The following is an 11,509-nucleotide window of genomic DNA, read 5'->3' as shown; positions in this document are numbered from 1 at the left end:
CTAAATACTGGGATGAGATCGGTACACTGCATTTTCACGAGATTTTTAAGAAAGACGAATACATGCTGTTTTAGAAAGAATCAAGTGCAAGGGCTATCAATCCCTCATTTTGATTTTTACTTTCAGGCTACTTCACGTTATAAATTGGTTAAATTAAAAAAATGTCCATGCCATCGATTAAGGGACCTGGTAGATACAGCTTTATTAGCAGACACAACAGACGTTTTGTTTACTTAGCCATTGAATAGTAAATGCAGAACGAAGTATGATGAAATAAGTTGAAAAATCGTGAAAGTTAAAAAGTGATTTTCCCAATTTTTTATAATAATAATAATAATAATAGATACATAAATAAATAAATACATAATAATTATTATTATTATTATGTATTTATTTATTTCCAAATTGGTGGTATAAGACAGAAATACATTTCTGGGTGACACCATGGCCATTTTATTTATCAAACCCTTTAAAACGTATGGTTTACCAGAATGCATATTGATAGTTCCCAGGAACCACTGTATTGTTCTTTTCAAAAACTGCTCAAGCAGCCTATACCCTAACCCTTGTGTTATTTACGTCGTTATAACCACAATGAAATAGCCGTAGCTGAATTGTTACTAAATGAAGGTAAGGGCACCTGTAAAGGCTGCCAAGCTAAATAAATAGTTGCTCAAAAAATATATCTATGACAGGTGCAAAACATGCTCGCCTTCAAGCCACACAAGAACGGCGCCGATTGGTTAAATTTGCCTATGATTCTGGCGCTGCAGCGACATTTACGACACGGTAGCACAACTCGTCAAAACACCGAACCTGCGTCGCTGAACGAGCACGTTATCACTATGCGACAGGAGAGTCGAACCCCGACCCGGAAGGAAACTCGCTTCACTCACATGTGGGTTTTTAACAGCAGTGACGGGAACGTGCTGCCTGTGTGTTGTCATACAACACCAGCTACACACGCGCGTAATGAACCGAGCAGTTTGCTTTAAGAACAGTAAACTAGTGTATCTATCTGTATACAGCCCGAGCCTGTATCTGTTATAGAGCGATCATCCCGGGGAGACAAATGATACGATGGAAAATTTAGAACTGAGCCTGTCCTCTCTGGGCACCATATCCAGACATGTTGACAAAAGTCACAACCAACTCAGCCAATATCTGTCCAAACAGGTAAGAGATCCTGAGTCCTGCTTTGTATCTTTTATACTTTTGTCTTTTTAAGTGTTTTATTTTTACATTTTGAGCTTAAACGTGACCTCTCAGCATGGAATCTGTAACATGGCAGAAGTTGGAGTCCAAACGACAGGATGTAGTCTCATTAAGGTTGTTCAGCTTCTTTTTAAAACCTGAAGACATGAACATGTTGGAAAAAACATATCAGTTACTTGTGAGTCTCCTGTGAACCAGACAATCTATGGGGTAAAGTTTCATGAACTTACAGTCTTATAATGACTGAAACATAGTGACTCATTTCAGTGAAGGTTAGGAAACACAGGGTAATTCACGATACCTGATGTTTGATGTCTTCTTTCAGTGTGTGTTAACCTGTGTGATGTGTCTTATGATGTCTTGTGTGAAGCATTTTGAATCCCCTCGTTGCCCAAATTTGCTGCATAAATGCCTTCCATGATCACAACATGATACAATACATGAAACAGTATAATATCATGGGATATAAAACAATACACTATGATAGGATATTGTAGGGTCAGCCATAGTGCAGTGGTAGATTTGCTGGGTTTGATCTCAGCTCCTGCAGTCCCATAAAAACAGTACATCAAAGCGTCCCTGAGCGAGCCACCGAGCCCCAAATTGCTCTGGCTACCCAGCCACTGAGGGGGTCCCAAGTCAGTGTTCTCATTAGTGCTGGGCTGGAAAAATGGGGAGGGTTGTGTTTAGATCTGAAACGATTCCTCGAACGATTCGAGGTACTCGATTACAAAAAATACTCCAGTAATTTTCTTCGCCTCGAGGAATCGTTTAATTTTAAGATGAAGATCAAAGAGTGGTATTTCAAATGGAGCTGAGGCCATATTAAGAGAGTTTTCAGACCCCTCAAGCTACTTCTTATACAAAATAGCAACTAGCAACAAATGTAGCTTCTTTTCTGGAGTTTGGAGACTAATGGGTCATTCTACGAAACAGGTGCCATTTGGGTCCGCAACATTTGATGAGATGTACAAGGCACAAAAAATGTGTCAAAGTGTGTTTGCAGATTTTGGAGCTACCAAAGCAAGTGCTCTTATTGACATGCTGTATCAGAAAATTCTATTTCTTAAAGAGAAAAATTTTCATTTGAAAAAAAAAGATCTTTAACTAAACAAAAATGTATTTTATCCGATTACTCGATTAATCGATGGGATTTTCAGTAGAATACTCGAATACTAAAATAGTCGATAGCTGCAGCCCTAGTTGTGTTGTGCAGGCCATCGGATGTGAAGCTGTGTTGGAAAATATGTTATGATGCTATACAATACACTGCAGTATGTTATGATGTCAAAGATAGGGTACAAAATGCTATGAAGTTGTAGAAACAGTAGCATAAGTCGTGGTTGTATTAACTATTTTAGTAATGATACAGTTACCTGAGAACTGATCAACTGTAAGACAGTAAAATGATGATACATAACAACAAAATAGAAACACAGATGCATAACAATGTTTTTATTACTAAACTACGACAGATCTGACCTCATAAGTAGGAATGCACGATACCGATTCTGGTGTCAGGTTGTATCAGTGCCCCTTCATCCCAGAAAACACCCTAACATCAGTCAGTGTGTATGAATGGTATCATCTCACTCCCGTCTGATGTGTCCTCAGATTTGGAACCAGCAGGACCGGCAGTGTATTCTGGAGTGTTTGGCTCAGCTGCTGCTGGAGAAGGACTACACGCTGCTGATCGCTCGACACCTGCGCCCACTGGTTCTGGATCTGCTGGAGAGAAACGCAGAGAGGGTCAAAGCTGGAGGAAGGATTAACCATGACCTCCACGAGCGGCTGTGTGTGGCCCTCAGCAAAGTCCTTGCCATCAGTCCTGATGCTCAGGCGTAAGTAGAGTCTGTAGGGACTTGTCAAGAAACATGATGAAAGTTAGGCTGAAACCACCTGAATGTTAGTTCCTGTTGAACTCGTGAAATGGAACAAGCTTTAAGAGATAAGATTCAGCCGCCTCAACCAGCCTCACCTCTTTCTACTTCGTCTCCTTTTTAGTTTTGCAGCAAGGTATTTCAACGATGCCCCCCCAGTGTTCCAGAGACTCTTCTTTACCAGCGAGGAAGCTTCAGCCGTTCAGTATGGACCCCGAAGGATGAAGCTACGGGACCTTATGGGAGCAACGCTACGCTTCCTTCAGAGTGACTGCGCCAAGTTCAGGATGCTGTGGGACTGGAGCCCCTGCGTGTCCCAGCTGCTCACCAGTGATGTCATGGTTCGAGGGTATGTACCTACGTCTTCAGTCGACTCATGCTTTAGAAAAAGTAACAAGTCTTTCACCAGAGGTAGTTTTAAAAGGTTCCATATTCTGCTCCTTTTCTGCAGTTTAATATGGATCATTGATGTCTTCATGAAATGGTAGTAACATGTTTTGGTCCAAAAAGCCAATAAATCAAGCACAGCAGCATTGTTTCCAGGCTCTCATAGCCCCTCTGTTCAGAATGCTCTGATTTAGTGGGCGTGACCTTCATATGTAAATGAGCCACCGCTGATACCGCCCCGCTCTTAAGCGTCACTGAGAGCGGCGCCATGACTACTGAGCTCCGAGTGCACAATGTTTAGAAAACAGCGAAGCTTGTTTGCCGTAACATTACAGGCTAAAACAACAGGCTAACCGCAGCCACAGTTAGCATCCTGAAGCACTACTATGTACAGGTTTTGTCATTAAACATCACATTTTGTGGGCTGGGAGGAAAGCCAAAGACCCAAAAATTTAACTAAAAGACTTAATAAAGTGATTTTGGCATAATATGGGGCCTTTAACAACAGAGATCCTAAAATAGAACCGTAACATTTCCAGGTTCTCGTTTGTTCTTAAATGGAAGACTAGGTCAGCGTTTTAGCCCAGTGAATGCAGATTAGCATTCATGATGCTGTTCCTAACTTATTCACAACCCACTTTAACCTGTTTATGTCAAACACCTCTTCACTTTTCTTTATGTCATATGTTATTTTTAAAAAAAGGGTAGTTAAAGAAATTCATACATGCTTTATGTTTCAGAGTAATTGTTAAAGCTCTGTAAGGAACTTTTGGAAAAATAATTCATCTTTCTATCAGTTGTTCCTCTAAAACTGGAACAATTTTGAATCTCCTTTGTGGAGATTGGCTGGTTGTAAAACTGACTTTAATTAATACGGATGCTTTGACATGATCAAACAAGACCATAAGCATACAGATCATTTCCTTTTTTTTAGTATCCCAAAAAATGCAACAAAGGGTGTATGTGTTGGGGTAAAGGTGATATACTGTAAACTGCCAAAAAAAGCCTGATTTAAAGACATCACTCACTGCAAAGATTCTCAATATCAGGTTCATTACACTATTTAAGAAAGCAAAGACTTCCAGAGGTTTAGGAAAAATTATTGAGGGATGAGTCAACAGGGGGCGCCACAACTGACGCAAATTTAGAGTTTTTCACAGGAGCTTGAAATTTTAGCCTTGAAAATGACTATTTTTTATTCATCTTTGATCTGATAGTATATCTTAATATAAAGAGCAAGCAATCATTAACAGCTTGTTTTTAATGATAAACATGACTTTAGTTTTTATTTAAGTCAGATTTGTTAATATTTTACAGCTTGTTGCCTCTGTAAAGTAAACTTTCTTGGTGCTGTTTGTTTTTATGTTTAGGTTTATAGAATTAGACACTTTCTCACTGTTTTCTGTTATTTCTACAAATGTTACAGCCCTCTGCATTAAGCCTAGATGCCTGATTGTAATCCACATTTTGCAGCAATACAGGCTATACCTAAATACTACTTCTTAGCTTCCAGATCGGGTTGAGGACCAGACTGACTTACGGCACATCTTAGTCTCTATGACAACACCACTGTGATTAAATTTGTATTGATGGTAGCCTAACTGTCAGACAGAAAAAAGACAGAAGAGCAGAAGAAGGATAAACAGGAGAGAGATAGAGCGCAAGCTAAAGGCTAGCACAGGGGCTAAGCTGTTTGTGCTAATGTTTATCCCAACCCACAGTCAGCAGTTATTCTGCAGTGGTCTGTTCAAACTTGAGAGTCTATCAATAAAATGAAGAGTGAGGTTATGTTAGCTCTGATTGGTAGATGACTGGCAGGACGTAACCAGGATTTACTAACGTTACACATTACAGACATGTCTTAGAGCATAGGACTGTGAGTGGCGCTAAAATATCGCAAACTTATGTTTGCTTGTTGTCACGATTCAAACAACAATGCTATATCACTGTTAATTGTATCCAGTAAAAAGTTGTCTTAAACATATAAAGTAGAGTTAAAGATCTGAGCACTACTTATTTCCAAAACTAACATGCCTTTTTAAAAGTGACATCTTCAGGACAGTGTAAGTGAGACTCAAGGCCAAAAGGTGGCGCTGTAGTCTGATTAAAACAGATCCTCCTCACAGCATCTCTAAATATCTTTCATTTTCTCATTATTTTCCACAGACACACGGCCCACTGTCTGGCTCTGGTCTCTCACATGACTGATAATCAGAAAACCATCTTTCTAAGAAAGGTGCTCACTGGGGATGAGATCCTGCACATGAAAATCAGGTTAGTAGCTGTATTTTTGTTAAATCTCTTGTGTATTGATATTTGGGTTGTTATTTAGGTTGGGTTGTTATCTGTGATGGCGCTTAAAGCAACACATTGTTTACATTTTCTCAGGAGGACAGGATTACAAAGTGAATATGTTTTGTGAACCACACAAAAAGTTTTCTGATCCATTTCTGCAGGTTTGTGACCTTTAAGACTGAAAAAAGCTTTTATTGTGGCAAAAATGTGTTTTTTGTTTAGAGCTTTGGAGGAAACTCAGCAGCTGGAAGTAGAAAAGGCTCTAGTGTTAGCCAATCAGGGCTCTGTGATGTGGCGCCAGGAGAAGGCGAATAAGTTCACCAGAGGTCAGGTGGTGTCAGAGGACCTGTCCCAGAACGTTGTGGCTGTCTGCGGTGTCGTGCTCCCCCGGATATCTCCCAGAATCCCCGATCAGGTGTGTACGCTTCTGTCCTCTGTCATTAGTGACTCTACAGATCAGAAGGTGCTGATGTTGTTCTGTTTGCAGGTGAACCCAAAGGATCTGGTCCTGGTGGACTCTACCTGTCGTAATCTGAGGAGACTGGCGCTGGCTGTGGCGTCCCAGAAGCCCGTGCTGCTGGAGGGTCCGATCGGATGTGGTAAAACTGGTCTGGTGGAGTTCCTGGCTGCTGTCACAGGACACACAAAAGCTTCAGAGATCCTCAAGGTCCAGCTGGGTGATCAGACTGACAGCAAGGTGAGCGTGAGGGTTTGAACCATGAGGAGGATTAAGGCTCAGCCTGAAAACATGGCTGTTTAAGAAACTTCACAACTTTTTTAAACCTGTTGAAATTTCAACCATAAATCTTTTTTGACAGTTAATTGAGGCTGAAAATTAGAAACTGTTTTCTGATTGTGTCTCAGATGCTGCTGGGGATGTACCGCTGCACTGACATACCTGGAAAGTTCGTTTGGCAGCCAGGAACTTTAACACAAGCTGTAACTACGGGCCAGTGGATCCTTCTGGAGGACATCGACCACGCTCCTCTGGATGTGGTCAGTTCAAACTTAACATGCTCTGAACAGATTCTCCATTATCTGATGATTCTTCCTGTTGCCCAGGTTTGTAGTAAACAGATCTTCAGAGTTGGACTGAGATGTTGTTTGTTTCAGATATCTGTGCTGCTGCCTCTGATGGAAAATAAAAAGCTGATGATTCCAGGAAGAGAGGACTGCATCGATGTTGCTCCGGGATTTCAGTTCTTTGCAACAAGAAGGTGAGAACATTTTTGCACCGAAGGTTTTACTAATTTTAGTCTCTGGATTTATTATATTTTCCTTTTCATAAATACACAAGAGTAGACAGCAGCCATTGGCCGGGTGCAGTTATGTCATCTCATTAAATTGGGAGGTAAAGCAAGTATAAAAAAAGGTGCTCAAACATATCAAAGGGAAAAATGTTTCTTTGATGTTGGTATGAAACTATGACTCCATGTATCCTAAATGTATGTGTGGGTGCAAAGAAAGAAATAATGTTGTGGACCAAAGGTCATATAAGACAGGGTGTGGCGTGGGGGAAAGGAAAGTGACCAGAAGGAAAGGCTGCAGGTGAATTGTGGACGTGGGACAGAAGCTTCGGTGGGGATGGATATTGAAAACCGGTTCCCTTTGAGAATCAATAAAAAAAAAAAATAATAAAATAATAATAATGATTTTATTTATATAGCACCTTTCAAGAACAGCAAAGTCACAAAGTGCTTCACAAAGCAAATAAAAACAAATAAGAACAATACAAGCAATTATAAAAACAATACAAGCAATTATAAAAACAATACAAGCAATGTAGAATCCATCCATATCATTAGCCTTTATGCTTAGTGGTTTTGTTATAAGTTCTTTATGCTATGTCAGAGCTGATGGACCTTACGTTGAGTAGTCTGCGGCAGCTACCTCAGCTTAGCAGTTTCCAAAAAAAGTTTCCCAAGAAATCTCTGATTCTGGATTTTCAGCAAGAAGTTTTGTTAAGAAATGAACTCACTCACAAGATTCCTATTCACTACATTCAACATGGTATAAATCTCCTTATTTACCAAAAATGATGTAAACAAAAAAGCACTAGCTTGATGCTAATGTATATGGGAAATTGCATTGATATGCTAGCAGTTAGCATACATCGGTTTAACTTCTGCTTCAAAATAGAATTTCAAATTTTATCAAAGTTTTTCTTTACTGAAAACTCCAAAAGTCAAAATACTCCCAGGCAAATGAAAGTTAAGTTAGGTGCAGGCTCGTGGCCGACTTCAGAACTATGGTAAGGTCCCAAACAACTCAGAGTAGTGCTATAACCACCTCAAGACACTAGATGGCCTACTTTAGTCAATAAGGTATAACAAAACAGTGCATCAACGTCATGTGATTTGCAATATTCACTTGTTTTTATTTATTTCCACCCAGAGATATCCAGATCCAGTGACCAATTTTATATTTATTCTCTTATAAACTCAATAAAATGTTGTTGACCCAGAACACATGCAAAGCTACTTTTGTAAGGAGAAAATTCAGAGGAGGAATTGATAAAGATAAAAGATTTGATTTTGATAAAATCTTATCAATGCCTATCTCTAACCCTAATTGAAGTAAGAAAAACATTAATAAAGACAGAATGATACACCAAGGTTTCATTGTGGGACTGCTGTAATCCCTCTGTGGTTCGATATTATCCTGTTGCTGGGGGAGGACAAAAGAGCTGCATTCCCATTCCTAACCTTTTCCTTGGACCCTAGTGACATCACTTCAGTTTGCTTCTTGCTTTTTTGGGTAATTTTTGTTTTCCTTCAGAACTTTTTTCCCTCTCTTCCTTGTGGATTATTGGGACTTCTGTGCATGACTTTTCATAGCTGGAAGATTTCAAGTGCACCTCAGGACTTTGATTTAGTTTTAAAAGACTCTTTACCTTGGACTCTCATGGTTTATATTTGGTATTTCATTAAAGGGGCAATTTTAGTTTATTCAAAGATGATAAAAGTGCATTTTTGGTGAGAATTTGTTTTCATCCTTCAGCATCATATTAAATGACCCTTTTGATGGTTTTGTTTGAATTCTGTTTCCCTACAGTTGATCTGTAAATTATCATTCTTTTTATCTAACCTGAAGTTTTTTTTTTAAGTTTGGTTTCTTCCCTCAAAGAACCCCCCTCGAATGTTAACACATTTGAGAAAGTCTGAGTGTTACAAGAGTTAGAACTAAAGGAGATTGGTTTTATGTGAATGTAGATGAGTCGTCAGACGTTGATTGTGTGTTGCAGGATGTTCTACAGCGGCGGCAGCTGGCACAGACCACAGAACTCTCACGCAGCGCTGCTCGACAAATACTGGACCAAACTCCAGATGGGAAACATGACTCGAGATGAGCTGAAGAAGGTGACACCAACAGATTCAACCCCCATTACCCAGTTTCCCTGATGTTAAACTGCCCTTGACTGGTGGACCCTTTCAGATAGAGCTGGTTCAGTGGATTTGTTTCATGGGCAGACTTTAACACTATTAATGTGTTTTTGTAGGTTCTCATCAGCAAGTATCCTCGGCTGACTGTGGTGTCAGACCGTCTCCTGGACATCTTCTGTCAGCTGACCGGAGAGAGACACTCTGACGTGGACATGAGCAGCCTTCAGCACTCTGAAGACAGCCAGCAGCATAGGTCTGAGGACAAAACCACACTGCTGGAGGGGAGAGCTCTGTCCCTGAGGTGAGGCGCAGACTGTTATTGTCCTTACTCTGCCTTTACTTTCCACTGATCCCTGGATAGTAGCTTTAAATAATTTACAGCTAAAAAAAAACTTTTTTTCCTCTCACTGGTGTTTTAGAAAATTTTTATGAGTTTTCACAGCCAACTGTGCACCCTCTTGGTAGGGGGTGTGTGATCCAGATGCTGATAGCTGCATCAGCTATGTTCTACAATTCTACAGTTTCATTTAGCAGATGCTTTGGTCCAAAGCTATGTACAACACAAGCAAGAATTGAGACAGAAGCTATGTAATAGTGTGATGGCATAGGAACACGACACAGTGTATCCCGTTAATAAATCCAACGAAGAAGAAAAATGCAACAAGCATAAAAAAACAAAGAGCAGAAATGGAAGACATCCAACAATTCGTCTTCTCCATGATTAGCATGTGGCTCTTTGTTACAAAGAACAATCAGGCTTTACTTCAGAGAAGGTTGTGTCAGGAGGAGAAATACAGCTGCTGTCGCGCAGTAAGTGACAATTCTTTAAACCAGTCAACAGTCTGCAGTGTTTCTAGCTCCACCTTCTGGGGTTTGATTGATATGTCTGGTACCTCAACAGAAGGCCCCCAAAAATTGTGATAACTCGTCTTGGTTATTTGGGAATCTGTCCCAGGATAAGTCAATGAGAACACCACAAATTGCATGCCGTACCGAGATATACTGTTTTTATTCTACCAGGCTGTATTGGAAAGTGTGCTCAGATACGGCATGTCTGCATCATGGTTTGGGAACCTCACTGTGCAGTTGAAAACTAACGCTGGCCCATCTGGTTCACAGAGCAATAAAAGGTGATAGGGAGAAATGAAATACCAGCCCCTCCAGTCAGTCTATAAGCTGTCGGTTCTTCAGTAAGCTCAGAGAATTGTGACTGACCCATCACACATCCTGCACATGGAGTATGAGCTTTTGCCCTCTGGCAGATAAGTTCCCCATTGCAAACTAAACAGATTTAAAAACTCAGTTGTTCCTACTTCCATTAAGTTTTTAAATAGTGCTTTTTATGGCTATTGACTTGGTTTTCTTTCATTTATAGCTGGGTATGTGCAATATGTGTCTGTATGTGCAATACAGGCAAAGTGCAATTGTTTGTTGTTTGTTTTATCAGAATGTGGAGATTTGTAGGCAGCAGGGGAGTCCAGAACAAAGGTCCCTAGGGGGACAGTTAAGTATTACTTATCGTATCGTATCGTATCGTATCATACTGTATCGTACATATCAAACCGTACTGTACCGTATCGTGTCGTATTGTATCGTACCGCACTGTACCGTACTGTACCGTATCGTACCATATTGTAGCGTATCGTACCGTACAAATCGTGTCGTATTGTATTGTACCGCACTATACCGTACTGTACCATATTATATCCTCTCATATCGTAGCGTATCATACCATACCGTATCATATTGGTATGGTACCATACGTACCGTACCGTATCGTATCATATCATATCGTATCATACCGTAGCGTATCATACCGTAGCGTATCATACCGTAGGGTATCATACCATAGCGTATCATACCGTAGCGTATCATACCGTAGCGTATCATACCATATCATATTGTGTCATATTGTATCATACCGCACTATAGCGTACTGTACCGTATTGTACCGTATCATAGCGTATCGTACCGTACCGTATCATATCATGTCATATTATATTGTACCGTACTGTACCGTACCGTGCTGTACAGTACTGTATAGTATCATATCATATCGTAAACTGAACTGAACTGCTTGGTGGAAACAGGGCTTAAGGTCCCCCGCTCAACAGGCCTCCCTTCCCTCTGATTGGCCAGCCCTCTGGAGACCTGTCAGGGGAGGAGCTATGAGCATACCTTAGCGTTTGAGGGCCGTCTCTACGGCGTCTCATGAAACAGTCAGGAGATCTTTATGTGATGACATCATCATTTCAGCAAGTCTCGTGAAAATCACGTACTATTTGTTAAACGGACAGTTTTGATTGGTTTAGATAGATTTAGGGATTTCTAAAACATATGGATTAGTAG

General features: G+C 40.4%; 1 protein-coding gene across 1 annotated transcript in view; it reads left to right on the top strand.

Annotated features, from left to right (window-relative positions):
- The first annotated feature begins 884 nt into the window (after nt 1-884).
- mdn1 (midasin AAA ATPase 1) overlaps nt 885-11,509 on the top strand; it is a 97,584-nt gene continuing 86,959 nt past the window's right edge. Inside the window, exons 1-10 of the mRNA XM_074686008.1 lie at nt 885-1,176; nt 2,830-3,056; nt 3,220-3,444; nt 5,649-5,756; nt 6,000-6,192; nt 6,265-6,474; nt 6,642-6,773; nt 6,891-6,994; nt 9,022-9,136; nt 9,277-9,461. Coding sequence (XP_074542109.1) covers nt 1,081-1,176; nt 2,830-3,056; nt 3,220-3,444; nt 5,649-5,756; nt 6,000-6,192; nt 6,265-6,474; nt 6,642-6,773; nt 6,891-6,994; nt 9,022-9,136; nt 9,277-9,461 — 1,595 coding nt within the window. The 5' untranslated portion in view covers nt 885-1,080. The remainder of the gene's footprint in view (nt 1,177-2,829; nt 3,057-3,219; nt 3,445-5,648; nt 5,757-5,999; nt 6,193-6,264; nt 6,475-6,641; nt 6,774-6,890; nt 6,995-9,021; nt 9,137-9,276; nt 9,462-11,509) is intronic.

The sequence above is a fragment of the Halichoeres trimaculatus genome, unplaced genomic scaffold (genome assembly GCF_033239565.1).
Source record: "Halichoeres trimaculatus isolate MK-OKI-2021-1 unplaced genomic scaffold, fHalTri1.1 fHalTri1_scaffold_13, whole genome shotgun sequence".
Taxonomy (NCBI): domain Eukaryota; kingdom Metazoa; phylum Chordata; class Actinopteri; order Labriformes; family Labridae; genus Halichoeres; species Halichoeres trimaculatus.
Note: the sequence above shows the minus strand (reverse complement) of the source record. Positions and strands in the feature narration are given on the sequence as shown.